The sequence below is a fragment of the Musa acuminata genome, chromosome BXJ1-6 (genome assembly GCF_036884655.1).
Source record: "Musa acuminata AAA Group cultivar baxijiao chromosome BXJ1-6, Cavendish_Baxijiao_AAA, whole genome shotgun sequence".
In the NCBI taxonomy this organism is placed as follows: Eukaryota; Viridiplantae; Streptophyta; class Magnoliopsida; order Zingiberales; family Musaceae; genus Musa; species Musa acuminata.
In genome coordinates this window covers 40,478,290-40,506,207 of record NC_088332.1, presented here as the reverse complement: position 1 = coordinate 40,506,207, position 27,918 = coordinate 40,478,290, and the positions used below count along the sequence as shown (strand labels likewise).

Here is a 27,918-nt window from a genome sequence, read left to right as displayed (position 1 = left end):
CCCTTCGTCACTACTCCTACATTGAAGAAGTTTTATTAAAGAAGAGAAGAAGCTTTATTGAAGAAATTAAAATGCTTCAATACATTAACATGTTTCCTCTCCTATTTATACAAATTAGGAGAAAGGATTTCCCTCAAAGAAAGATTTTCTTATATAGTTGCGAAAATCTTATCTTCTATCAGCTATCAGATGACAAGTCATCGTTTCCGTATCGTTTGTTTAAAGAGAGCTACCTCTTCCTCCTCTTTGTCTCACACACGCACGTATTGAGCTCTTCCCCATAAGCAGAATGGCTGTTTCCAAGGCTCAGCTTTCTGCAGGTCTCTGCTTGCTTGGCCTCCTCTTGTGTGCCTCTTGCGCTTCGGCTGCTGCTGCTTCTTCAGACTTCATGATCTTCTCCCTTACGGTCACCCTCTCTTTCTTGCATGCATTGATGCGTTAAGCTCGGAGGGAGAAGTTGCTTCATCTCTGCAACGTTTGACGTCCTTGCCGTCGCTGCACAGTGGCCAGGGACTCGGTGCCAACCAGCTTGGGACGGGGAGGACGCTTGCTGCGTCGACCCCGTTGATCGACGACCCGGCGCTGGACTTCCTCGTGGAGGCCATGCAAACCCATAATAGCATCACCGATGAACTCTGATAGAAAATTACGATAAAATCACATATGGAATAAATTTAAAGATCGATCATAAATTTCTGATCTATGATTACGTGATTTAAATTATTGATCGAAGAAAATCTCTCCTTTATATAAATACTCCTTCTCGTTCCTCGTTGTCTGATAAGAACAATCCCTCCTGTTCATTGATTACCATTGTCGGTTTCCTTCCTTGCTCGGTGTTATCTCTTATACGTCAATACTGCTCACAGATCCACAACCATCAATATTGCTCGCAGGCAGATCTGATATCAATCCAGTGGTTGCCCCTACATCTCTTCGACGATTGTGCCCTGCTCACAAATTGTGACATACTCGGACACCAATTGGGTAGATCCTAGCCACGACCCGAAGTTGGGATTATCAGAGCTCCTACCGCTCCCCCCGCTACCACCCAATAGGTCAGCGACGCCACTTACCTCCATGAGGAGCACATTGCCGACCTCATCGCCATAGCCATTGTCGTAACGATGGCATACCCAGGAGCCGTTAGTCGCAGTAGGAGATTTGACGATCAATTGATGGGCGCCAACACAAACTCCACCAGCTATGACGATGATTACGACGATAGATGGAGGGAGCCGATGCAGGGAATTTGGAGCACATGAGCTGGGGTTAGCGTCGCAGTCCGCCACCATCGAGTATGTCACCAAAAGTTAAAATTATCTTTTTATCTTTTATTTCCGTCAGTATAACTAACATCTTTAGGAGAATTAGATCTAAATGTTTTACTTTCGTAACTATAAGGATATCAATATAATTTTTTAAAGTGTAAGAATCGAAACGTTAAAGACATCTAGCTATTGTTGATAATATATATATATATTTATAGTCCCATGATTTATCCTGTCGGTTTGGGAATACGAATCAATATATAAATGGACACAAGAAGCAATATGTAAATGGACAAACATGTTCACATCTCTATCATCTCTTATGAGAAAAAAATGATCGGGATGTTCCTATCTTTTTCTGGTGTTCTTTTTTTTATAAAATAAAAAAATAATAAATGTACATAATCTTATTGCACTGTGAAGAAAAGCATCTCCCTTATGAGAAGAATCTTACTAAAAAAAAAAAGGACCTATATGCGGTTTCATTAATATGAGGTCCACCATTTAATTAGTCTTGCGATCATTTGTCTCTCCCTTAATTTATCATCCAAAAAGGAATTTTTCCTGCTTTCCTACATACGTGAGGCACTTCGAATAACACGACTAATAGTTCACATGACAGAATAACGAGTGCATCTCAATTGGACTCTAATAACAGTTAAAAAGATGACATTTATTGTCGGAAGAAATTTGTGAACAAAGTAGATCCTGCATAGGGAAGTAATTTTTATTTACTGCTGCAGTAGCAAACTAAAGAGGAACATATTACTAAATATCAACATTTTTGGAGTGTCATAATTGCTTAATATCAACAATTTCAACACTGCTGATGCATTTAACTAACCTCTACTTGATTATCAACTTACTTCTTGTCATCACCTCCGAACTGTGTGGAGTTTCCATTCCAAAACATGTTCTTGTCGCCAGATGGATCATCATCATGCCTCAGAGTGTGGATATTACTGCCAAATTGTCTCGATGGGCTTGGCCTTACCCCGCCACTGGTATTATGAGAATCAGTGTTTTGGTTACTTTGGTCACTTGAAGAAGATAAGCGTCGAGGTGCTCCTGATAAATGATTCTGAATAGCAGGATTAGGACCTACAAAGAAGAGACAAGTGGATTAAGTCTAAAAGTTGCATTATCAGATCAATGGAAAACTACATCATTTTCTACTGTATAATAGACCTATAATTAAAAATAAATGCAATGACAACTAGCAGTAGGGGGGTGTCAACAATACGGATCGCATTAAAAAAATGCATAACTTTGAAATCAGTTGCATAGAAAGAATGCCAAATAAATAACATCTAAAACAGAGTTCAGATAATTTAAGAATACAGCAAATGTCAGTGTGAAAGGGCATTGAGGAGTGAGAGAACTCACGATACTGCCATAAGCCATCACTTTCTGTTGTTTCAGAATTTGCTGAGCTAGAATTTCCACCAAGATAGGATAATGGATTCACGTATGATAAGATCCTTTTAACATAATCAAAATATCCTCCCGTGTTCTCACTTGAAACAGTCCTAGTCACACCATTCTGACTGTCATTTGATGATGATTGACCCCTGGGAGCTCTGGTGCCTTGACGATGTGGAACAACTATTAATGCCTCCCGGCTAGCAAAGCCAAGTTCGGACAATGTTCTCGTCATGTCTGCATAAACATTCATGCATAAACATTTGACTTAAGAAAGATTTAAATCTCTTGATCCATATCCAAATAAAACAGACAGCAAGAAGGTGAACCATATGCAGAATAAAACCTCAAGAAACAAGAAAGGGAAAACAGATACCAATTATGATGAGGACATATACAGTAATAACCACAGAATTTTAGCAAGGTGGTTAAAACAAGGCATCCTATGGATGTACAAAACCTTGTGTGTGCTGTAGCATGGGGAAGGCATGGAAATGATACCATAATTCGCCAACTCATGAGTAGATTAGCATTAATCTTATAATCAGCATAAGATGATCACTTTTTGATGTCCTCTATCAGAATATCACCTTCCAAAATGCCAAAAGCTTTAACAGCAAAATATGGAGCAAATATTATGCAAGTAACAAAAAAAGTATATCAAGAATAATCCAAAATAACTGGAAAAACTGGTTTTCTTGGAAATTCATATCGCAAGGGCCATTGTGACCTAGGCTTCCAAGCAACATTCAAAATTGTGCCAACCAGAACCTTCAAAGGATGAAAAAGAAATATAGGACATTTTGACATTCATAAAGTGGATTGATGAAACATGAAGGCCCTTATAGAGACTCAAGACTGCTTAAAGTTGCAACTGTTGAAACTTCAGCAGTCAAATAGAATGAAAAGATAGTAGTTACATAAAATTGGACTATTGGAGGGATAGTAGAAATTAGTAAATTACTGTGCCTCCATTTCTACTATTATGCTACCAATGACAAGCTTTTAACCTTTAGCATCCAGCCAACCACTTTTGCCCCTCTGAACTTCAACTTTATTCATCAATGATAGATTATTCATGAATGATAGATGTCCTACTACAATGAAAACATCAACTTTCTCTCTAAAGAGGAGTTAAGACGAAAAAAGAAAAGTATCCATCTATAAGCCACTCATCCTGATTAACAAGAAGCAAATCATAAAGTTGGTCCAACCAACCAGCAACAGCATGGAGGGTTCAAACTTGATCGTTAACAAGACTCAACATGTTTAGCAAAAATAAGTAGAAGGTCAAATATCAACGCAACTTCAAAGAGTTGAATACCTTCATCATTGAACAACTTTCTTGGATAAGGAACAGCCAGATTATATGAACCTACCATAGTATCCAGGTTCTCATCCACAAAGATTTTCACAGACCTCAAAGTATCGGCTAAAGTAAGTTTTGTCTGAAGACTGGTCCCATTTGGTATACGTATATTCAGATGCACATCTTTCGACTTTACAGCATCTGAAAAGCCACTTGATCCATCAACCTTCTTAGCTGGAGGAGTTTCCTCTTCTGCTTCAGTAGTTATCTCAGAAGGTATTGGACCACATCTGGCCGACCTCGTGTCTGGCTCTGACTTAGTTGCAGCCTGGGTCATATCCATAGTTGAACATTCGACAGGGACATTGGAGTTAGCTGCATAACTGTAAGTTTCAGAATTCACATCACTGAGGATAGAAAGTGCTTCTTCAGCAATATTCCTGCTTGAACTTGAACCATCTATGCTTCCAATCTTCACATCATTAGGAGTCTCCATTTGAGAACAAGTTTCTTCACCAAGCAGATTATCTTTCTGAAACACACAAATGACAAGTTAGAACTTCATGCAACACAAGGCAATAACATCACACTAATGCAAAAGATAAATAAAATTTACTTGACTATTTGATTCACCAAGCCTCTCATCCTCCAACTGCTGAGAATCAGTTAATGGTCTGGGTTCTGAATCTTGACTAGATTTATCAGCTGAAGTTGATGGAACATTTAAATCAGAAGAGACTACTTGCTCAGATGAAACAGCATTAGGACTAGAATTTAGAGGTTCAGGCTCTTTTGAAGCAAGTGCAGCCGTCAAAAGTGTCAGAGCTGCTTCCTGCAATCATTCAATGATTTAATGCCGTGACTTTCGCATGTTATCTTAACAAAAATAGATTAAAATGTATCTAGCAGCAGATAGGAAAATGAGCATGTGTAGTAGAAAACCTGCATATGGAGTGCTGCCCAAGCCTTGTCAATATTCTCTATAAGATTTTCAATAGTAATGTAACCATCTGAAAAATTAAAATACGAGACAAGCAAGCATTAGAATTAGTCACAGCATAAATTACTGTGTTGTCTCCTAAAAAAACCCAACTAAATATTCATACCATAATGCCATAGCATAACACCGTTAAGTCCAATGGCGCAGATGCTTGGTGTTGATTTCTGAGGATCTGAAAAAGGTTAAGCAAAATAGCACAAAGGTAGTCTGGATGTACGATGCTACACCACTGTCACGAACGGTCGTCGCACACCCGCAACAACTCCGTTCAACGAACCATTCGTCGCTCTAATCTACATGTATAGCTGCTTGGCAGCATGTTTTGGCTTGGTTTTAGGTCCTTTTGCTTGTAAAAATGTAAGTTCGAACAAGTTGCAGCGCTACAGTGCGACCGCTCACCGAACCGAGCAAAACAACCTCAAAACAGCTCCATTTTCACGTGCCACGGGCTGATTTCTGCAGCCCGCTGCTGCACGCAAAACGTCAGCCATCTCAGCACCCTAGAACCACTCGGGTGGCACAGGACTGGATGGGGCTTTGGTATAGTATCGACCGTTGAACACTCTTTCGCAAGTTCGCACGTTACCTTGACAGGAACTTGTTGTCGCGCCCGGCACCTGATGAGCAACTGTTTGTGGACTTGCAGCTGTTCATTCAACCTTCTAAAGTCCTTGTTTTCCCCCTCTCCCTCTTTTCTCTTGTGCACGCAAGGTGCTCGTTGAATTGCTTATAAAGCTTCCCCTTTTTGCGAGACATCGGGACTTGTCCGTCGCTCGTTCTTCGAACTAATCAACTTTCTCTTTTTACAGGTCCTTCGGGACCTGCAAGAGGTTGCAAGTGGGCTAACCTTTGCGAATGCAAATCGCAAGGGCAAAGCGTGACTTAGGCAACGCAAGCTAAGTTCGCGTCTTTGCTGCAAGGGTGCCTCATGACTTAGGCAATGCAAGCTAAGTTCACGTCTTTGCCGCAAGAGTCCCTCACGCCTTAGGCAATTCCAGCTAAGGCCGTGACACTGTGGTATCAGAGCTAGGTTTCAGGGCCTTGCCTTTCGGGCTTGGCCCTTTGTGAGAACTCCTCTTCTTTTGTTCGCCCCTGAGCTCCTTCCCTCGAGAAAATTTTGGAGGGCGATTGCTTGAAGATTGTTTCTTTCTTCCCGGGTCTTCAGAGGAAACGAAGTCGGTGAGCCTTTCTGCGGCAGCAATTGCCCCGATCAAATCGGCGACATTCCTTCGATGTAGTTCTTGTTACGCCCATGGCTTCAAACCATCGAGGAAGCTGAACAACTTATCCTTCTCAAACATGTCCTGGATGTCCAGCATTAGCGCAGAAAATTACTTCACGTAGTCTCGGATGAAAGCATTTCGACAGAGTTGTCTCAATTTCCTTCTTGAGAGGAACTCGGTGTTCTCCGGTAGGAACTGAGTTCTCAACTCTCGCTTCAAGTCCTCCCATGTGTCAACTCGATACCGACCTTGTTGGATCTCCTTTCAACGGGTTCGCCACCAAAGTTTTGCATCTCCGTTTAGATACATGGTCGCTATAGAAACTTTGGTTTCTTCAAAATCAGGCCTCGTAGCTCGGAAGTATTGTTCCATATCGAACAGGAAATTCTCGAGCTCTTTTGCATCTCTGGCCCCTCCATAACCATGAGGCTCAGGTGCCCTCAAGATTTATGACGGCGCAACGCGGGTGTTGCTTCCTCCCACATTTAGTGCCCTTGTGAGCATGGACACCCTCGAAGTGAGTTCCGCCACAACTTCAACCAAGTGTTGCACGGAGTGTTTGGTGTCATCTGACAATCGGTCAACTAGGGCCTCAACCTTGTCAATCCTGGACTCCGCTTCTTCTTGCGAGCTCTCTACCCCAACAAGCCTTCGTTGGCCATGGTAGAGTTCCTCTAAGCTCGCTTCGAGAACATCCAAGCAGGTTTCCGCCGTTGTGAGTCTCTCCTTATGACTCTTTTTCTCGATTGGCGCTCTAGACTGTGCCTTCTCCGCTCGCGAAGAGTAGCCAACTTCTCGCTCATCATGTTCGTTGTCGCGCTCCTCCTGAGCGGCTCCAACAACATGCGAGCGAATGTGCACTTGCAGCCCACCTGCTGCTGCTTGGGGCAAGGGTCCGGCTTGCCCCGTCTTGCTTGATTCGCCACGATGCTTTGCCATGGCGAAGTTCCATCGTTGCTCGCTCAAAGTGCTTGCCCGCTCTGATACCACAATGTCACGGCCTTAGTTGGAATTGCCTAAGGCGTGAGGCACCCTTGCGGCAAAGACGCGAACTTAGCTTGCGTTGCCTAAGTCGCACTTCGCCCTTACGATTTGCATCCGCAAAGATCAACCCACTTGCAATCTCTTGCAAGTCCCGAAGGACCTGTAAAAAGAGAAAGTCGATTAGTTCGAAGAACGAGCGACGGACAAGTCCCGACGTCTCGCGAAAAGGGGAAGCTTTACAAGCAATTCAACGAGCACCTTGCGTGCACAAGAGAAAAGAGGGAGAAGGGAAAAACAAGGACTTTAGAAGGTTGATGAATAGCCGCAAGTCCACAAACAGCTGCTCACCGGGTGTCGGGAGTTGAACACTCTTTCGCAAGTTCGCACGTTACCTTGACGGGAACTTGTTGTCGCGCCCGACACCCGGTGAGCAGTTGTTTGTAGACTTGCAGCTGTTCGTTCAACCTTCTAAAGTCCTTGTTTTCCCTCTCCCTCTTTTCTCTTGTGCATGCAAGGTGCTCGCTGAATTGCTTGTAAAGCTTCCCCTTTTCGCGAGACGTCGGGACTTGTCAGTCGCTTATTCTTCGAACTAATCAACTTTCTCTTTTTACAGGTCCTTTGGGACCTGCAAGAGGTTGCAAGTGGGCTGATATTTGCAGACGCAAATCGCAAGGGCGAAACGTGACTTAGACAACGCAAGCTAAGTTCGCATCTTTGCCGCAAGGGTGCCTCGCGACTTAGGCAACGTAAGCTAAGTTCACGTCTTTACCGCAAGGGTGTCTCACACCTTAGGCAATTACAGCTAAGGTCGTGACACCATGGCCATTGTTAGATAAAACATATGGAGGGCTTAACCTTTTCAATTAGAATATAGAGAAATCTCAAAAGGTAGATCACCCAAGTTAGTATACCTTTTTAAATACCAACATTATATCATTCACTAATTGCCACCAATATGAATCAAAAAAAGAATACCAGATATATTCAGATGGTCAAGTACCTTTCTCTTCTTTATCTACTTCCTATCTCATGATCTAAGCCTTGGAGGAACCATAGCCATCTAAAACTTCAAAAACCACCAACCAGCAATTCGAAGGGAGGAAGGGTCATTGAATGAGAGGGATTAATGGCCTGTCAGATCCGATAGGTGGTGGCGAGATGAGGGAGGTGGAAGAGGAGAAAGGTAGCAGAGAAGATCACTGATGGATCAGAAAGGGAGAGAATTTCTCACTTGAATGGGGGAGACCAAGAGGCATAAGATCTGATGAACAATGATTTAATGGTGGTGGTTGGAGCTTTTAGATTGTTTCAAGTAGTTTCACTTGAAACTAGTCAAGTTTCAGACTGAAAAATAGCCCAGTATCGAAAAAAACCAGGTAACATCCTAGACTTTCAATTGATTTGTATAAAATTAGGTGGGTTCCTACTTTTCCTATATTGATTGGCATCCAGGAAAAATAGAATCTCACGTGATTTGGACAATATATGGAGAGTCTTTTTCGGGTTTGAATAAGCAAACATGCTTCTGTACTTTCCCATGGAATGAATTGCAAAACAAAGAGAAAAAAATACATATAAAAACTGGAAAATGTGTTTTCTGAAAATAAACACACCTTAAAACATTTGAAAAGTTTTTTCTTTTGGTATCCCAAGAGAAATATAAATAAAGAAAGCTTTATAGATTAACAATCATAAGGCTCTTGCCTATGAGATGTCAGACAACAAAATGTTTGTTAATCAGGATGATTCACACGTTACAGTGCACTACAATGCAAAATTTGGATTATTCTGTTATCTGAAACTTTTATTATGCGTCTCTACCATTAACTAATCTGAATCTTTGACAGCCACCATGGAGATCCCCAACTCAAGAACCAAGAGACCTTTGTAAAAAAAAAAAAAATCTGTTAACCTTTACCTTTCACATATCATGCTTTCTTCGACAATTCAGTGGACTCGTGCAAATTTAATGAGATCAAACTATTATTAGTCATTAGAAGTGTTTTTCACTCCTTTTTCAGGTTCTCTACAATTTTAAGATCTGTCATCGGGTTGCTGCAACATGTTCTGGTATCAAACTCATCTTCCACTAAGTTTACTCAGTCGAACTTGATTATATACTAAGACAGCAAAGATTCGAAAAGGCATAAATTAAAGTCAACTCCACTCCTTAGTTGTGCTGCACAACTAATTACCAACTGATTAGCATCCATGATCATCAAGTCCTTAAAGACAGGAGGCTTTCAGACAATTCAGAAGGTGAACCAAATAATGCTTATATGTGCAATATAAACATGGTTTTTTGTCAGCTCAGATAATTATGCCACTATATAAATGCCAAACACTGTACACAACCTCTGAGGGTACATAAATATATATGTCAAGCTATTCATGAAAGTTCCAGCAAATAATCTTGCAATAACGTTAAGATAATAAAAAGTTGACCAATAAGGATACAAATGGCAGAAAACTGTGATGCATCAAGACTTCCTGCTGTCAAGTGCAAAAATATGCAACATTTTGATATTGATTCAGCCACCTAATTGTGAATGTCAACCCCACAAGAAAAAGTAAGTGACATAAAGAAAGCAGTCAAATGTCTCAATTGCCCATTTTGCAAAATAGTATGGAAAACAATGGCATACTCTTTCATCCAGCCATGTCTGATCCATTTTGACAGAATTTTCATCCGCTCCTGATAAGGAACCATGAAAATTTACAACATTAAACACAGGTGATAAATTATGGTTGTAAAGTAAGTCAATCGGTGTATTTTGTGAATAGATAATATTGGACTCATCAAATGCTTTTTAAGGTTCTATGCTTTATATTCCTTGTGCCAATCAGCTACAATCTTGCCTATCATGTGTTGGTTCCACTCTATGCGGATTATAGATCATGATTTTCGTTATCTTCTTAATGAATTTACAAATCATGGTAATTATATCTATTTACACTGTTGTGTATTGTGCCATTTTTATTCTATTGTATCAAATATTATATTCTTGGTTTCTATGCTATGAGATGATACGATATTCATTCATACTTGTTGTCATATTGGTTGCTTTTGGAATGCATAACAATATCTAGCTAGACCATTCAAATATATCATATGAGAATGAACTTTTCTTTTGATTGTGTTTCCAACTAAAATCTATTGAACATAGTGAATGAGCATCTGATCCCCATTTTCGTTAATACCTAATAGTTTTACATGCACTATACATGCAAGGATGGCTTCCTAAATCCTATTACAACTAGGAAAGTTTGTTCTATAGAACAAACATGCAATTATCCGTACCATACTGCACCACATAATCTCGAGAAGATGAATGACTCTGTTTTCTTGAGTAATTAAAATGCCACAACTACACATGTCTAGTCAACAATGAACTCACCTGAAATATAGACCATGAAAAGTTTCTTTTGGTTCCTTGATTCATTAATTGCATCTGGAATGGAACCTTTATACGTGAAAGAATAACTGGATCTTTCCATCTTTTTCATCACCAAAGAAAAAAGAGAAATAAAGTCAATATAGAATACTAGAGTACAACTACTGAGATTCTTACTCATTAATAGGCGAAGAAAGATATGAATGTGAAATAGTTGTCAATAAAGAAGCAAATAACTTGTATAAATAACCTTGCCTTCGAAGAAATATCTGATAGATTCTCCAGAACAGAATGACTCTAGAATCAACAATGTGGAAAATAAGTTCAACTAAACAATATTTTTAACAAAAGGTTCCAGAAAGAAAAGAAAATCTTAGTGAACTATGAGTTATATTTAAATTCAGAAGCATCTCCTAGAATTAATGATCTACTTGAATCATGTCCTAGTTTGAAGTTTGATTGAGACCGTCCAAATAACACCAAATTGCTATAAGATATAAATTACTTTGATCCCCTTTTTTTATTAATTAGATAGCTAATATTGGGACTAAATTTGTAATTAATGATTATTTAGAAATTCTGGGAAAGAGTAGGTTCCTCCTAGGATTGGAACGTTCCAATAAAATTTAATTTATGACTCAAGAAGGGTTTGGCCTAGTTATCAAGTAAGCAGCTGTGGTATTTCTCATTCCTGACATCAATCTCCTTGTTAACCAACCTCTTAAAGAGCGCAATTTATCAACTAAGAAGTTGGAGAAGGCTTTTTGTTGACAAAAAGGGTAAAGTCAAGAGAACATCTTTTCTAGGTGCCTTCAAGAAAACTTAGCAGCAGTCCCCGCTATATCCTATTCTTCCTATGTCCTCTAACTCTTTATTCTTATATTTACATTTTGTCTCATAATATCTATCTTGTAATGTCATCCCTGCCACTGCCATCGTTAAAGCTGAAACATCGCCTAGATGCTCTTTTGAAAAGCTCTCTTCAGCATAACTAAATCTCAATCAGTATAACCCCTGATAAGTAGATATAATTCAAATGATCAACCTAGAACAGATTTCAAATTATTCAGTCAGCATGGAACTTCAAAGCAAAATAGAGAGATCCTTCAGTGCCCTGGTCACTGAAAACTTCATCCATGTTCTTTTTCTTGAAATTAGTGGATGCCTGAGAAACATGCTAACAGATAGATGTAGTGTTTCCATTTATCATAAGTAGCTAAAACACTTGATTCACACACCCGTATAAAGACCAATACATTTGGTGCCGTGTAACATATAAGGAACCAACACATTCCATCAGGCAACACACAATTTGAGAGCCACCAGAATCTTGTGGTTCGCACTTCGCAGGATGTACCATTCAATAGAAAACAGGCGAAGAACAAGCCGAAACTTCCCATAGATACAAACCCGAGTCGACTCCAACATTAATTTCCTTCCAAGAATGAAAAAAACCCAACTCGGAACTCCAAATGGACCCAACAGAACAGAGGCAATCAATAATTCACAGTATAAACGAAACCCTAGCCCCTCAGGTTCAGATCCCACCTAGCGAAAGCACGATCGGAGCGGTCGCAAAACAGAATTCGAGAAAACGGACTCGAGTGGCGTACCTTAGGGAAAAGGATCTTCGAGGAGAAGAGATCTATGCCGCGGAGGATCGGAGCAATTAGGGTTCTTGTGATGATCGCGGTCTGACCTGGACTACAGTGGAGGGCGATCGCGCTCAGCTGCTGTCGTATCAGTATTTATAGCTTAACGGGTGCACTTTTACATATCCGTCCTCCTCAAGTTGTAAAATGTCGTAATTGTCCCTATAAATTTTAGTATGCCATTAGTCGTCCCCTCTCCCATTAATATACGGTTTTCATCTACGAGCGCCCGCGTTTTGTCACTTTGACGTAAATACCCTTTATCCTCCATCCTCCATCCTCCATCCTCCATCACCTCCGCCCCAACTTTGGCCGTCCCCTCCTCCCTTCCCCCTTCCCCTCCTCCTCCCATCTTCCCTCGTCGTCCGCCTTTCCTCGTCACTAACAATAAAATCAATAGTAGGGCTTATTTATAGGGGCCGAGATATGTTGAGGTTATTAGGATTTTAGGATAAAATCATTATTTTCTCCATCTTAGATCATATTTTGATTGATTTCAGCATCGGAGAAGCCTTGTGTTGTCTGGCTCCATATTCCTCCTACATGGTTGGAGCTGCTTCACTATACACAGACAGAACCAAATTAGATCTTAACAATTGACATTTCACTGCTAAGAAAAACATCTACAACTTGAAAGAACTAATTCTATTCAGAAATATCCAACATCTATCCTGCATGTGAAGCAAGAACAAGAATCAATCTGAAACAGAGGCTAGATTAATCTCTGCAATTAATTTCCTCCATGCATGTAGCATTACAAGGTTAGAGCATCTCAAAACACAGAGAACCAACCCATGATGAGCTTCTGCGAGGCTGCCTCAGTTTGCTGTCAGGAGCAGCGCCTGCATGCAGGCAGCTCCAGGGATTGGCCGCCCACACGGCAGCGCATGCATGCATGCATTTGCTTCGCCGCCACCGGAGGAGAGTAAGGCGCAGATGAGACGAGGCGGACCTGTTGCTTAGTGCCCTCGAGGCGATTCATTCATACGTTCATGTGTCTATCGAGAAGAGAAAACATGCAAGCCGGCAGAAACAAGGTCAATGCAGATATGTTGCAGATCCTCTTCTTCATGAATTCAACCTTCTCTTCTCAAGCACGAGTAACAGAAATCACGGGAACACAGACTGCACTCTCGGTTGGTCGAGAGACAGAAACTAATGTCTCCACTCTCAGTTACCTCTTCTCTGGATTCAGAATCCATGGTGCTAGAAAAAGTACTGGTGCTTCACCTTTTACTCTAAAACCTGTGTTCGATGATGAGTGTGCTACTACTGCAGATGATCAACAGGCAAGTGTTTTGGATGATCAAACAAACAAAATTAAAGACATTAATTTTGTTTCCGAGTAATAAGACAGTAATTCCTATATCACTTTGCAAACACCATCTTGTTCGAGGGGTTCATCATAAGCTAGCTCAGGTGTCCTTTTAGCCTAATTCCTCCTTTTATGACAGTCATGCATGCCAACAAAGAAGACATCTTCTGCACCGTTCTCAAGAAAGTTAAATGCATGGGAAAGAACAACAGTCTCACGTAGTTTTAGATTGACCAAGCAAACAAAAATAATAGTACGAGCTGGAGATTCAAATGCGACTTGCTGCTTTGATATCCTGCTGAGTTTTTGGTTTCCTACAACAAGGCTTAGCCTAATAAATATTTGATTGTATTATAACACTAAACTCTGATAACTATAGAATTTGCTAGCGTTCATAGTAAAGACAGAAATCTGCCTTATACCATTTGCTGGTTTCTTTTATGTTTCAGATTACCAAACTTCTACTTGAGAGTAAGATTTTATCCTTGATACTAATTTAATAGTTTGACCATATTTCTAATGTGTGAATATATTATCAAACTCATCATTTAAGCTGTGGATAATTAAAACATTATGCCTCTCATAACAATAATACAGTGAAGTGGTAAAGACAAAGCCTTGAAGTATAATGCAGATAAACTAGTAAAGCCCTAGCTGTAGGAATTATGTATGATGCATTTTGGATGTTTGACTTGCAGAAGAACTCACATGGGAGGGACAAGATGCAAACCTAGAGGGTGATGTTAAAGCAAGTGTGGTAGCGACAATCAACTGCATGAAACATGCACCCATTAAGATTTAACTTGCAGTCCACTACTGCAGGCTCCCTCCTACCTGCATGTATATATATTGTCAAAGGATGAACCTTTGAAAACATCCAACTTGGCAGCTGAGACATGTGCATATAAAAGAAATCATGGTAGCTGGAATTCTAGCACTGATTCAGTCAACATGAGCACATGAAAGAAGCTCAAGTGTACCTCATCTCAGATATTGGAAAATGACCATTCTCTCTTAACATGACCACATACAAAGCTCCTTAGCTATTATCATATCCATGCATCTGAAGCTCCCCAAAATTCACAGCAAGTGAGACATGATCACCACTCACAGGCCATAACCAAAACTTCAGGATAATGCAAATTGTCAGAAGAAGAGTTGCATTTGACAAAAACCAAGTAGCTCTTCTTGGTTCTCTCTATCATCATCAGTATCGAGAACCCTTACAAGATATAAACATAAGTCGAAGTCAGGATCAGCTAGCTAGAATATTCCTTTCTTTTCCTTAACCATCCACATTCTTCCCCTTCTAATCACCAAAGCTTTGACCTAAGAATCATTCCATACTGTGAAAAGTGGAGCCCCATGGCAAACAGTCACATTGTTTCCTCCTGCTGAAGGAGCCTGCACTGTTGCAGGCATCCAGTTGTTGTACCCGTTGATCTGCTCATAGCCATTCTCTTTCACCATATTGCTACTGGTCGACTGCTGTGGCAGATAGTAAATGCTCCTCCCAGCGCAGGGATCACCAGCGGCCAACATATTCTCATAAGCCATTTGCTTCCCCTCACTCTCAGAATAGCTGCTACTGCCTTGATCTTTTTGATCCACCACCATTGTGCTTACCGGCATCACGTACCCACCGGTGCCATCCACATTATAGTTTCCGTTACTCCCTCCGACGTTTCCATTGTAGATGACTGCATTAGACCCCGTGCTATGATCCACCGAGGAGGACGATTCTAAGCTCATGAGGTTGTGGATCATAGATGGCTGGAAGAAGTTATGGGTGTTGCTCCCCAAGTTGAGATGCTGAAGGTCCTGCAAGCTATGAGCAGCAGCGACGACAGAATCTTGTTCCTGCTTGCACCACCCCCTGGGCTGCCCATAAGGATAGTGGAAGCTGAGGGACTGCGCCTGCTGGAAGGCGATGGTCGGCCAGCCATGGTGGTGGGAGCCGTAGCTGCTGATGGTATCGGTTAGATGGGACGTGATGCTACCATCATCGGTCATCCTGCCGTCGACGCTCGCCTCCGCGTGGTCGGAGATCTCTTTGAGGCGCTTGGCAGCTCCGCCAATAGGAAGCGTGCTGCTCTCGAGAATGGCTTTCACATCGTACCGGCTCATGTCGAAGTTGGTGACGGCATTGAGGCCTCGGAACTTTATCGCTGCGATGTCGTAGGCCTCTGCTGCTTCCTCCTGGGTGCCTGCACAAACGTCATCAAATCTACGTTCACAAGACACACTGGTGTGCATTACCAGCACCGACGATAAGATTCTAAGCCTTAGCAGAGAACTTACTGAAGGTTCCCAGGTATAGATCTTTGTTTCCAGCTACCCTTCCTATCCTAGCTTGCCACCTTCCATGCTGATGATGTCTGTCAAGTTAATCATCTGATTTAGAATGGAACTCAGATGCAATTGAATTCTCAACGTAATCCAGTTAACAGTGTCAACGCAAAATACCTTGTCACTCCACGATATATAGAGGCACCACGCGAAAATCCACTACTCTTCCTGCATTTCAAGAACTCAGATTATACCAAATCATCTGAAGTTTTGGTCATCAAGTAATAAGAAGAGTTGGAGATATAACAGATGCATCAACAATCACATACTAACAGGAACCTAAAGCTACCTTCTTAGAGAGGCAACATACTCCTGCCTCGTCATATGCTTCATCTCCTCCAACTCTTTCTCGTAGTTGCTTATCTGGTAAGATGCAACACAGTCAATGAGAGAAGATGTAACACATAGCAATGCTGTTGCTCCAACCGGATTGACAAAGAGAAAGAACCTACAGGGAAATTGGTGGTGGTAGAAGTACCCCAGTACTTGAGAGCAGCCAAGTCGTATGCCCGAGCTGCCTTTTCTTCTTTGTCGTAGCCACCTGCTCCAATGGAGACCAGACATGAAGAGAAGCGATACTCGTGAGTGTACAGATATATATGCACTACAGAGACCAAAGACAGCCTTCTTTCCTTACCTAGATAGACTGCATGCAGGAGGAATCCACCATGTACAGATCCGGAACATGACGATATCCCAGGAGATCAAGTAAAACGATGAGAAGCCAGCAACACTAAAAGCTCGACCTCGAGATAGACCAAACCTCGATACTAAGAGGCACATACCTTGTCGGCCCTTGCGAGTCTGTCCTTCTCTTCTGCAACTGTTATCCCATAGATGAGCCTCGTACCTGCCTGTCCATCTATGCCTGTGGAAGAGAAATCCTATAAGAGATCAAAGCATAAGCTAAGAATGAACTCTCATCTAGTGTATGTGCTGAGAAGTTCCTTTTCTTATCTACTAGCATTTGCTACAATCATCCATCAAATGTGACTACAAAAGCACGTTTTCAAGTGAAGGATTGCATGGTGAACCTTGTAACTCCCCGGTATATCGAAGTCCTTTGACCAAACGTGTCGATAGATTTCCTTGGCACTGCCTCCATCGCGCCGCTCTGGGCATCAAGGCCACTCCCATTACCATCCTTCTGCTTATTCTCTGACGATGAGCTCTCCCCTCCCCCACTTACAGCCGCTGCCAAGAGCGGCAACGGGGAGCTGGATTGCGACCCAGTACTCATCGACAGTGACAAGCTCTGTGAACTCGTCAATGTCCCGCCTACGTTCCCCGCCACCGCACCTCCAACACTACTGTTCATGTTGCTGCAGCCCGCTTCGTCGCTTCCATTTCCTTCCACCTGTGACGGTGGCGCCGGCTGGTTCCGTAACCAAGTCTTGATCACTGATAGCCCGATGGAGCTGCTGCTACATCCGCCGTTGCTGCTCAGAAGCCCCCCACTGTTGCAACCATGGGAGTACATGTAGTCGCTCGGATTGTCGTAATTTCCGGCGATGGACGGGAGCTTCTGATTATGTTGCGCAAATGAGTGCCCACCGAGGAAGTCTTCAAGCTTAGGCTGTTGGTCGTCCATGGTGTTCTGGTTGCTACTTGACCCAACCAACATTGACAGCTCAGAAGAGCTTCCTTTATACTCTAGGCTCTTCATACTCCAATCTACAACGCCGCGGTTTTAGTTTCAACCACACCATAAGCTAGCTAACTCATGCAAGGAAGCAGTGAAAACCAATGCATCCGTACTGACCTTGGGAATGATGGCACGGCCGGTTAAGGGCTTCCAAGATGCCAAAAGACCCATCTGGCCTCAGAGTTGGGATGCCGAGGGGAGGCGTTGACGATGAGTCGGGGGAGAGGCCGTAGCAGTCGGCGGAGACCTCGTCGTCAGAGATGATGCCAGGAGAGGGGTGGATTCGCTGAGCCTGCGGAGGAGGGAGCTCCTGAGGGGACAGCGAGAAGCCTAACCAGTTGTTCATAGAGGCCGGTAAGAGAGCGAGCCCAGCTTGTGTGAAACGCAAACACAGATGTGGAGAAAGAGCGTCAAACCGGTGGGGGCGAAGGGTAGTAAAAGGGAAGGCTGCGGGGTCTGAAGAGAGAGAGAGAGAGAGAGAGAGAGAGAGAGAGAGAGACGGGTTTCAGCAGTGGAAAGTTAACAGGAGGGAGGAGAAGGAGAAGACGAGAAGCGGATAGTGCAATGATATGGGAATTAGAGAGAGAAAGCTGCGCATTGGGGGTCCGAAGAGGTGAAGAAGAAAGGAGGGTCAGAAGAACCTGAGGGAAGAAAGTAACATGTCATATTTATCTCCGTAAGCAAACAAACAAGAGGGCAGATGCCAGCAAAGCTCGTTAAAGAGAAGACAGTGGAAAGATGGTTGTCAAGACTGTGTGAAATGGTGATGGTAAGTGTTCCTCAAAGTCTGCTGTGTAAATTTCTTTCGGCCTTTCACATCATCTCACCCTCTTTTTTGACCGATGCTACCTTAAACATACTCCCCCAAACACAAGAAGAAATCCCCTAAATCAACCTTTGTCAAGGGCAAGCCACCGGACTTCACACCTTGGACAGACTCCCTTAAAACTTGTACTCACTTCCTACCCATTTACTCAAGCCCAGGTTGGCCATCAGCTTCTCTCTCTCTCTCTCTCTCTATCGAAGGAGTGAAAGAGAGCAAAGAGAAGGGCTTGCGACCTGCTTCCTATAGAAGAACACGAACCCTTGTCTTCTGGTCAACAGAAACAAAAGAATGGAGCAAGGATGAGCACAAAAGTAGTCGGCCACAATCTATAGATCCTGAAGGAATTTTACTTCCTCAGCCCTACTTGCCATCTTTTTTATCTCTCATCTCGCTATAAACAAATGGCATATTCCTCGATATGGACCTCTTTATCACGGTACGGAAGAGATAAATTAATCTTCCAGCTTTTATCTCAAGTTGGAAGCAGGAGAGAGACAAGATAAAAAAGAGCAGTTTTTCTTCGTCTTGGTTAGTGCACTGGCCTTGTTGAAAGTTTGACCGCCAAGAAAGGAATCAAACATGGTAAAACACATGGCATCTCTCTCCTCTTTCTCCTCCTCTGTTACAGTGTTCATATGCAAAGCCTGTGATCCACTGTAAAATACATTTAATGCCCCTCGGTAATCCAATCGTGATGATAGCCTAAGCAAGACTGGAGAGAGGGTGAAAAAATAATCACTGAGGAGGAGGAGGAGGATCCCAAAAGCCAAAGCCAAACAAGGAAGCAGGTGTAGGGTTCCCAGGACGTCTCTCCGAGTTCTCTCTCTCTCTCTCTCTCTCTCTCTCTCCACACATCTCTACGCTCCCCCGCCCGAGACTTTTGTACGGGTGTGCGCTGCATGCGCGGTGTTCCCACGTGCCCACATGAGATGGTACTTGAGCTTGTACACTCGTGTCTCCCACCATTCCTTTTGCTGTGAGCGAGTGCATACAAAAATATCTTCATCCATGTACAATCTCCTGCTAGTGTACACGTCTTCGCACGTGTTGAGGTGCAAATGTTATGTAAATAAGGCGTTTCCTCTGCTACTCACACGTGCAAAAGATCTCTGGTGCTTGTATCCACATCAGGTAAGCTTAGACGCATGCATGCATGCAATGCGTGCATGAAGATTTCTATATCAAGAAAATAAAAGAAGGAAAAAAGAAGAAAATAGAAATAAGTGAACTAAAAATACACAGATAATTAGTACAACATCTGCAATATGTGGATTATTATGGCCAACCATCAACACTCCTTTTTTTTGTGGCATCTGGTGCAGTGAGTGAGTGGCATTGATAGAGAGAGAGAGAGAGAGAGAGAGAGAGAGAGAGAGAGGGAGAGAGAGGTGTGGAGGGAGCGAAGGATGCGGTGCTCCGTGAAGGGGGTGCACGCATTGGTGGAGGAGGGAGGCCGGGAGGGCGGCGACGAACACGTGCCGTGTGGTCGACAGCTACTATCCCTTCAAAGGGAAATGGTCGGCTCCACAATAAAGAAAGCCTCCTCCTGTAAGCGGCCAACCATACACTATTGCTGCTGCTGCTGCCGGGGAGATGACACCGTCTACTCCAGGGGGAGTAGAACTCAAGCCAAAGAGGGTTAGTCCACCAAAACCAAATACAATTCCTGCACACTGACTCCATTAAACTCCACAGTTTGACGTGGTTAAGTGGGGGGGGTGAAAGCTCACATTATCTCAAGTAGACAACACTGGTACAGGGAGATGTCCGTGTCTCCTTGCTGTGAAGACGTGAGCTTTTCCATGCACAAATGACAAGAAAACTCATACAGAAGATAACAGAGGCAGTGAGTGAAAGTAAGAAAGAAAGAGAAAAGAAATCACACCCCGTCACATCCATCTGTCTCTCCCATTCCTCAGTCCATCAGCAGCTCATTCCATATCCCAGGTTTCGTGAGCTAGCTGTATGGCTAGGCTTCGTTCCACCTCATGTCAAGTTTGGCATGCTGTAACCTTTGTTGTGACTCTGACCCGGTTTTCACGAGTTAGTGTGCTCCATTCTTGATCTTGTCCCCACCTTTATCATTGAGAGAGAGAGAGAGAGAGAGAGAGAGAGAGAGAGGTTTTGGAGTAGGTTAAGGGAGGCCTGTCAGGGTTTTGTCTCACATTGACCACCCTCATTTTCCAAATGGAATCCTGCTCTAAATCCTAGGAATGCTCACTGGGTGTAGTTTAATGCATTACTTCCAAAAGGGTTAGTATAATGGCATCCATGGTGATAATACTACCATTTGCGTAAGAATAGGTTAGCAACAGTGATTGGGATTCAAGCTTTCTGACCAAAAAGACTTGCCAAAGGTTGCATGGAGATGATATAAAACTGAAAGGGGGGGTTGAATCCAATCCAATCCAAGGGATTGGAAGTCATGAGTCCACACGTGTGCATGGAAGCATGCAAATACATGCATGTATCATCATCATTCCATGCAGGGCCCTCTGTGGTACATATTATATGTGTACATAAATCTCATGCACATGCTTCACTCTTTATATCCCATTCTATTACATCTTGCAACAATTATGATCTCCCACATGGACTCAGGGCCTTTCCTTGTTAGGATGTAAAGTTAAGTGATCACCATAACTTAAAGCAATGTTAAAACTCATCTTATACTTGGATATGATTCCAAACCATGTAATTTAGCCCATTTAATTGACAAAGAATTGTCAAGTTGTATACTAACTGCAACTGATGTTAATGTTAATGTGTTGTTTTACATGACTTAGGTCATCTTCTAGTATTTGGCGTGTTGGAAAATATATGAAGTGTTATGGTGATAGCTAATTTGTTCTGATGCAGTGGGATTGTGCATGACAACCATGACATTGTAATTACATCTCAGTCTACCTTTTGGCTCTAAAACTCACATAATATTCATCATCTGCAATTAAAACCAGAAGCCTCACTTGATCTTTTTGTTTTTGATGATTCAGGTTGCAGGAAGAAAAAGAAAATATTACAAGGAAAACATCAAACTAGGGTTTAGAAATCTGACAAGAATGAGGACACAGCCAATTAGGGTTCTGCACACCTGTCTAGATATCATAAGAGATCAAAATGCAAGGCCTCAACTATTCGAATTGTTCTACTAGAAGTGTGACATGACTTGAGTTCCGAGTCGTGGTCTCAACTAAGTTGCCTATTGGATTAGAGCTTCAGATGACAGCACCTCGTGGTGTCTTTTGTGACAGCTATAATTAACTTGATCATTAATATGTTATACAGCTTTGATAACTTTGATCATATCATCCTAAACTAGGCTTTAGAAGGAAGGAATTGCAATCGGAAGTCCATAAAACAAGTTCAAATTATTTCCGAATTTTGTTTGCCATCATTCCTTTTTGAGTCATATATGATCAATATAATTTTTGACTTCTTTGGAGTTATTTATGATAAAGATGATAAATATTTCATGGAAGGTTATAGAAAAGAAATATTGCGTATATAATGATGATGATGATGATGATGATGATGATGATGCACTTTTTGGCCTTTTGAATAGATCTTAAGTCAAATTCGAAACAAAAAATATGAAGAAAAAGAGTATTTTTTTTATTCATCATTTATACATATTTTATTAAAAAATACGATGGTTTGTAGACACAAAGAGTCGATAATTTATTCTAAAGACAAAGGATTAAGTATTAGATTTTCACAATGATAAGACCAATTTCTTAAAAGAATCCCATTATATATAAATATTCTAATATGCCTAAATTACTTATTATAAGGCATAAGATAACTCAACTAACAAAGCTAAGAGGAGATAATTGAATGGTTTGGAAATAATTTAGGGTATTATTTGCCTAATAATTTGCACTAGTTGAAGGTGATGCCAGTAAGGAACTATAAACCAAGAAAAGCTTTATGTCATGTCTAAATACACTTGTAGTGTGTGCTTGTTTTAGGATTTCTTTTCATGAGGCAGTGTATGCCTTCAAGGTTGAGTTTGGCTACCACTGGAGCAGGAGATGGCACATGGAGTTTGTCTCTTTGCCTGTGCCAAATGATGGAGACATGCTTCCTTTGCATTCTATCTTGACAGCAATGCCATTCCCTAGCTGAAATGAAGCCTTGAAGAGAAAGGCAGGCCATGGAAGAAGTTATGAGAGAAGACAATGGTAGATAAACCTGTGAATTCATTGTCATTGTTGTATGACTCAGGAAGAATGCTTGCATCTTCTTGAGCAGGAATGAAAAAGACTTTAAAAGGCATTTACTTTTATTATGATTAGAAAGTTTTTTTTTTCATTTCTTAATTGTAAACAGATTATTTGGAGCTTAGGTCACTCCAAGCAATTCAAATTTGGAAGAACTTCTACTTGAAGAATATTTTTTGAAAATTAAGGGTTGATTTTTCTATAAATACTTTCTGTGGTTTCTTAGTGGATCAACATAGTTTGAAAATAAAAATATTAATTTTTCTAAAGATTTATGTGAGAGGATGATTCTATTATTCTCACATATTGAAATTTTTAATTTTTTTTATTTTGGAAATAAATAATAAACAAATAATGTTCATAATTTTGGGGTTTTTGTTTTATTTTATTGATCATTTGATAATTCTTTTGATATCATAGCCTTCTTTCCCCTACAAGTTTGTTTTAGGAGGGAAACATTTGTAATTTTCTTTCTCTAGCAGGTAGCAGACACAGGCAATTGAACTCCTACATGTTATAAGTGACCCAAGCCCAAGTTAAGGTATAATAGCTAATGGGTCAGTGCAATCCAATATTGAGTCTTAGTAGCTAAAATATTTGTCTTAGTAGCTAAATAGTTTTTGTCTTAATCTAAGACTAAGGTACTATCTAATATCCAACAAATTTTATAGGATTTTTCTGACATAATACTTATGGAACTTCCTGATCAGTTGTCTCTAATGTATGATATCTAACATACCATTACTTAGTTCCTTGAGTCTCATTACCTAATTTGCCTCATGACTGGTTGAATTCTAGTGAGTATGCAGAGCTCAAGAGGTAAAGTTGATGAACCACTTAGCAAGGGGTCCATATAAGAAAGCCTTTTTTTTTTGTGTAGTATCTATTGTTCTCACCCAGAAAAAAAGATATAGCTAAGATTATTAAGCATATATGCTCCACTACTAATCCCACACTCACATTGAAAAGATATAAGTATGGATTTTATTTTGTGTCTCTCTTGTTGCTAGGTATGATTTCATCTTTATGATTGTTGATCGATTTTTAAAGATAACATATATTCCATTACATTTGATAGATATATATGTTTTATCAAATATTTTTTTTGAAGACTCTATAGAAACTATTAGGGACTAAATTTAAGTTTTCATCAGCATACCATCCCTAGACCAATGGTTAAATCGAAGTAGTCAATAGGTTGTTTAGTGACTTTGATGTTTGGTAGATGATCACATAGCTAATTGGGATAGAGTACTATCTATAGTCGAATTTGCGTTTAATAGCCTCATCAATCACTCAATTAGTCTTAGTTCATTCCAAGTTATCTTTGGCTATCAACGTAGAAAATCCATCGATCTTGTCTCTCTTCTCACCCACTTTCGTTCCTTAGACACCGATGAATCTTTTTCTAAACACATTTAAAAATTACATTATGATATTTGATGAAAGATTACTTTAAGCAATTAATTTTATAGGTCAACAACATATGTCTATCGTAGATATCAATCTTTTCATGAGGAGAGCAAGTGATAGTGAGGATTTGATTTAAGAGACATCCTAGGGCCATAAAAAAAGTTATATGCCAAGAGTATAAGTCCTTACAAGATACTATATCCTTGAGCTACCAGAAGACATAGGCATTAGCAATGTCTTCAACGCGGAAGATTTATCACCCTACCTTGAGTCGCTGGAGCCCACGTTGAAGATATTCTCTGGCATGTAGCAGCAAAAACAAGATTATTTATTTTTTTTCATACTTGTATCCTTAGTTCTAGAGTCTCTTCTACATTTGATCATTTGAGAATAAGTCGAGAATATCTTGAACGACCAACTTATATTCTTTCGAGAATAAGTCGAGAACATCTTGGACGACTAGTTTGTGTTCTCTCCCATTGACCGAGAGTGTAAATATTTGATATAGTGACATGGACAATTTAACCTTTAAAGATATATAAATTTTAGAAAAGGAGCTGTGATTAATAGATCTTGACCTCCTAGAATAGTATTTTATTCACCGAGGTGAATTTTTCTCACCCTAGGAAAGTTTATGGGGATTAGAATACTACCACATCATTATGATGATCAAGAGAATACGGAAAGCTCCAGATTGCTACATTGGAATTATTTGGGCCTAAATACCCAAGGATCCATCATACATATAAGACATATTTATATTGATTTTTGAGCTTGTCTTGTATGAGGTTGATGTCAGGTACATATCCTAAAGTCCATGTAATATAAGTTCTTAGAATGGACACATGTATCCATCCTATGAATCATTAACTCATCTATTTGACAAGGGAGATACATACTATTCATACAAAGATGAATTTATCATTATAAACATATATATATATATAGCTGTGACGAGCCATAAAAGTGCCTCCCATACTCTTACTATGAACTCGTCATTCTTCTGCGACCTCGTCCACCTTTCATTAATGCCAGCAGAAACAGCGGAGGAAAAACGATGCATCTGATATCAACCTCAGAAGCTCCGAGTAGGGGAAGAAGCACTTCTTCCCTCTCCCCACCGCAAAGAGGGTTTGCACGCAGTTCTGCACGCTTTACTCTTTCTTTTATCTTTTTTGCACGCCTTCCTGTTATGGCAATCTGCAGTGTGTTCTTCTTACCTCACCCCAAAGGACGATAGGCCTAACTCCGGTTTTTAACCCATTGAATGCAGAATCACATGCTTGCTGCCTTTACAGATAGAGATCATGCCAAGAGATGAACGCCATGAATCCAACACATGAAATGATTTCTCTCAGTCATAAACCAAAACAAAAACAAGCATGAATAATCAATCATCGGTCATCGCCTACCTTTGCGGCCTCTTCAATGCCAATTTGGTGTATGAGTCTTGCCATAAAAGAGCATGTGATTTGGTCTCTGGTGCCATCAATGGCACGCACGTCACATGTACCCAACCCTAATTCACACGTGCAATCCCTCCTCTTGCAGATGGCACGTCAAAACTACTTATTTGTGTACTCGACGCTAAGTAAATAGTATATGATTAGCGTGTATTCTTGTCGTAACTTAAGTCACGACCGGAGTAGTGTTGGAGTTTCTTTTTATTTAATAAATAATAAGGAATAAAAGAAAAAGGGCAAAGTTAGAAGACGACAAAATCTGGGGGTCGAGGAGGAGCGGTAACCCCTTCGTCTCGCTTCCCGCCCGACGCCTTCTCCTCCTTGGCGGCGGAAACCTCGACCACCGTGCTCTCCACGTCGAGCCCCTCGAAAGCGGCGGCGTCGTCGGCGTCGTCCGATGGCATGGGGATGAACGGTGGCCGCGGGATCCGGAGCAGCTCCTCCCACATGACCCCGCGGAAGAAGCCGTGCGCCTTGACGGCCTCGCCGGTGATGCGACGCTCGGGGTCCTTCTCCAGGAGCCTCCGGATGAGGTCGCGCAGCGGCGTGGTCTCCCCCACGAGGTCGGCCTCCTTGGTCAGGATCCGGTGGAAGGTGTCCTTCTGGTTCTTCCCTCGGAACGGCGTCCGCCCGTAGAGCATCTCGTAAAGAACCACCCCCAGCCCCCACCAGTCCACCGCGAAGTCGTGGCCCTTGCCCTCGATGATCTCCGGTGCCACGTACTCCTCCGTCCCCACGAACGAGTTCGACTTCCCAGCCGACGTCCCCGGCGACGCTGGTGGCGCTGCCTTCGCCTCCTCCGCCAGGAAAGACTTGGAAGTTTCCGGCGATACGTCGGCATTGAAGGAGAGGCAGCTCGTGAGACGCGAGGTTTTCTTTTCTTTTCTCTTGACCTTCTTCTTCCTCTTCTTGGCGGTACCTGGAGGCGTGGATTCGTCGTGGCGGGGAGTGACGCTCGGCGGGGAATTGAGGGGTTCGGGCGGCGGTCCTGAGGGGAGTTTGGTGGAGAGATCGAAGTCGACGAGCATGAGGTGGCCGTTGTCTTGGATCAGGACGTTCTCTGGCTTCAGGTCTCGGTAGACGATCCCCAGTCCGTGGAGGTACTCCAGCGCCAGCACCAACTCGGCGGCATAGAATCTGCGGAGCGACCGCACCTAGTTTGAGTAAGGCGTCGGGGAGGAGGAAGAGGGAGGTGGGGAGATACGCACCGGATGATATCTTCAGAGAACATCTTCTCGCTCTGGCGGCGGCGGAGGGAGGCGAGATCGCCACCGGAGCAGCGGTCGATGGCGAAGCCGACGATCCTTTCGGTGGAGACGACCCCGCGGAGGGAGGGGAGGAGGGGGTGGCGAAGCGAGAGGAGGACGTCGCGCTCGAGCCATACGCGGCGGTAGGCGTCGCCACCGGATGCCCTGCGCTCGATGGAGGAGCGGGAGACGGCCTTGAGGGCGAGGGCGTCGCCGGCAGACGAAGCGTCGGCGACACGGACGAGGAAGACGACGCCCTTGGCGCCGCGGCCGAGGATGGAGAGGGCCTTCAGGTCACGCAGGTCCAATGACGGCGGCGGCGGCAGCAGTTGGTCCATCGGAGGAGTAGGGAATGGGGTCTACCGCTTCCTGGAGAAGGTAAGCAGCGTTCGCCTGTTCGTCGGGAAGAAGGTGACGACGGTTCCGCAATTAGATGTATGGCCCTTTTCTCCCATGAAAACTTTCGCACCAAACCAAAATCGATATCCCTGGCTGAACCACCCCTGAAATATTCTTGGCACTAGGACCCATGCGTATGACTCGATGCGATATCCCCGGTGTCGCCCCCGAAAAACTTCCAGGGTGATTCGATCCCTCTTGTGTCAGACGTACGTTGCGAATTCGATGATCCCCCCCGACCCTGTAAGATTGGACGGAATTCAATGCGTCGCTGGAATCTAAGACATACTTCGCAGGAATTCGTTGTTCTGATTGGTTGCTCAATTTTGCTCGTCTTCTTGTTCTAAAAAAAGCTAATATGTTTTTGTAATGAGTTTTCATCTGAGCATATATTGGAACCAATTCATCATCCAAATGCCTCGTATTTGCTCATAATCTTACCAATGCTGCAATTTCTTTTGTTCTCCCGCTAACGAGGAACTTTCATAGGCCCCTTATGTTGATGGGCGATTTTTACGTAACATCCAAATTGATCAAATATTAACATAACATAATTAAAAATATCATGCCCAAGCTCCATAGAGATACAACACTGTAATCCCAAGCTCAATAGAGATATAACACCAGACCCGTATGTTTAGGATTGTTCGAGGTGCATTCGAGGTAGAAACGTCAAGCTCATGCGGTACCACCTGAAGACCGAAGACCGAAGTCCGAAGAGGTTTCGTGTTCGAGTCCCTCTTATACCGAAGTTAATAACATAAGGTATATGAGTGTAGACACGA

The 27,918-nt window shown here is 42.3% G+C and overlaps 3 protein-coding genes across 3 annotated transcripts; all 3 read right to left on the bottom strand.

Annotated features, from left to right (window-relative positions):
* Window positions 1-1,929: 1,929 nt before the first annotated feature.
* LOC135676983 (plant UBX domain-containing protein 11-like) lies at window positions 1,930-12,341 on the bottom strand. The gene is made up of 10 exons (XM_065188772.1): window positions 12,218-12,341; window positions 10,608-10,707; window positions 9,855-9,904; window positions 9,667-9,748; window positions 5,109-5,174; window positions 4,945-5,012; window positions 4,619-4,834; window positions 4,018-4,534; window positions 2,658-2,930; window positions 1,930-2,372 (listed from the first exon to the last, which is right to left on the bottom strand). The coding sequence occupies exons 2-10, from the start codon at window positions 10,705-10,707 to the stop codon at window positions 2,134-2,136; spliced, it is 1,611 nt and encodes a 536-aa protein (XP_065044844.1). The 5' UTR covers window positions 12,218-12,341; the 3' UTR covers window positions 1,930-2,133.
* Window positions 12,342-14,531: 2,190 nt separating this feature from the next.
* LOC135676982 (AP2-like ethylene-responsive transcription factor BBM) lies at window positions 14,532-18,616 on the bottom strand. The gene is made up of 9 exons (XM_065188771.1): window positions 17,683-18,616; window positions 16,955-17,594; window positions 16,706-16,788; window positions 16,558-16,566; window positions 16,373-16,461; window positions 16,210-16,283; window positions 16,038-16,088; window positions 15,873-15,949; window positions 14,532-15,778 (listed from the first exon to the last, which is right to left on the bottom strand). The coding sequence occupies exons 1-9, from the start codon at window positions 17,909-17,911 to the stop codon at window positions 14,901-14,903; spliced, it is 2,130 nt and encodes a 709-aa protein (XP_065044843.1). The 5' UTR covers window positions 17,912-18,616; the 3' UTR covers window positions 14,532-14,900.
* A 7,025-nt stretch (window positions 18,617-25,641) lies between these two features.
* Window positions 25,642-27,230, bottom strand: LOC135677832 (serine/threonine-protein kinase OXI1-like). Its single transcript, XM_065190242.1, has 2 exons — window positions 26,696-27,230; window positions 25,642-26,624 (listed from the first exon to the last, which is right to left on the bottom strand). The coding sequence occupies exons 1-2, from the start codon at window positions 27,070-27,072 to the stop codon at window positions 25,730-25,732; spliced, it is 1,272 nt and encodes a 423-aa protein (XP_065046314.1). The 5' UTR covers window positions 27,073-27,230; the 3' UTR covers window positions 25,642-25,729.
* Window positions 27,231-27,918: the final 688 nt, after the last annotated feature.

Excerpts from the sequence above, each read along its gene's own strand:
- LOC135676983 (XM_065188772.1), bottom strand. The coding sequence starts at position 10,707 with ATGGAAAGATCCAGTTATTCTTTCACGTATAAAGGTTCCATTCCAGAT. Across the intron at positions 9,905-10,607 it reads TTTCATGGTCTATATTTCAG|GAGCGGATGAAAATTCTGTC; the intron begins GTGAGTTCATTG and ends GTTCCTTATCAG. Across the intron at positions 5,013-5,108 it reads TGTTATGCTATGGCATTATG|ATGGTTACATTACTATTGAA; the intron begins GTATGAATATTT and ends TTAATTTTTCAG.
- LOC135676982 (XM_065188771.1), bottom strand. The coding sequence starts at position 17,911 with ATGAACAACTGGTTAGGCTTCTCGCTGTCCCCTCAGGAGCTCCCTCCT. Across the intron at positions 16,789-16,954 it reads ATATACCGGGGAGTTACAAG|GCATAGATGGACAGGCAGGT; the intron begins GTTCACCATGCA and ends TCTCTTCCACAG. Across the intron at positions 15,779-15,872 it reads TCTATACCTGGGAACCTTCA|GCACCCAGGAGGAAGCAGCA; the intron begins GTAAGTTCTCTG and ends ACGTTTGTGCAG.
- LOC135677832 (XM_065190242.1), bottom strand. The coding sequence starts at position 27,072 with ATGGACCAACTGCTGCCGCCGCCGCCGTCATTGGACCTGCGTGACCTG. Across the intron at positions 26,625-26,695 it reads TTCTCTGAAGATATCATCCG|ATTCTATGCCGCCGAGTTGG; the intron begins GTGCGTATCTCC and ends GTCGCTCCGCAG.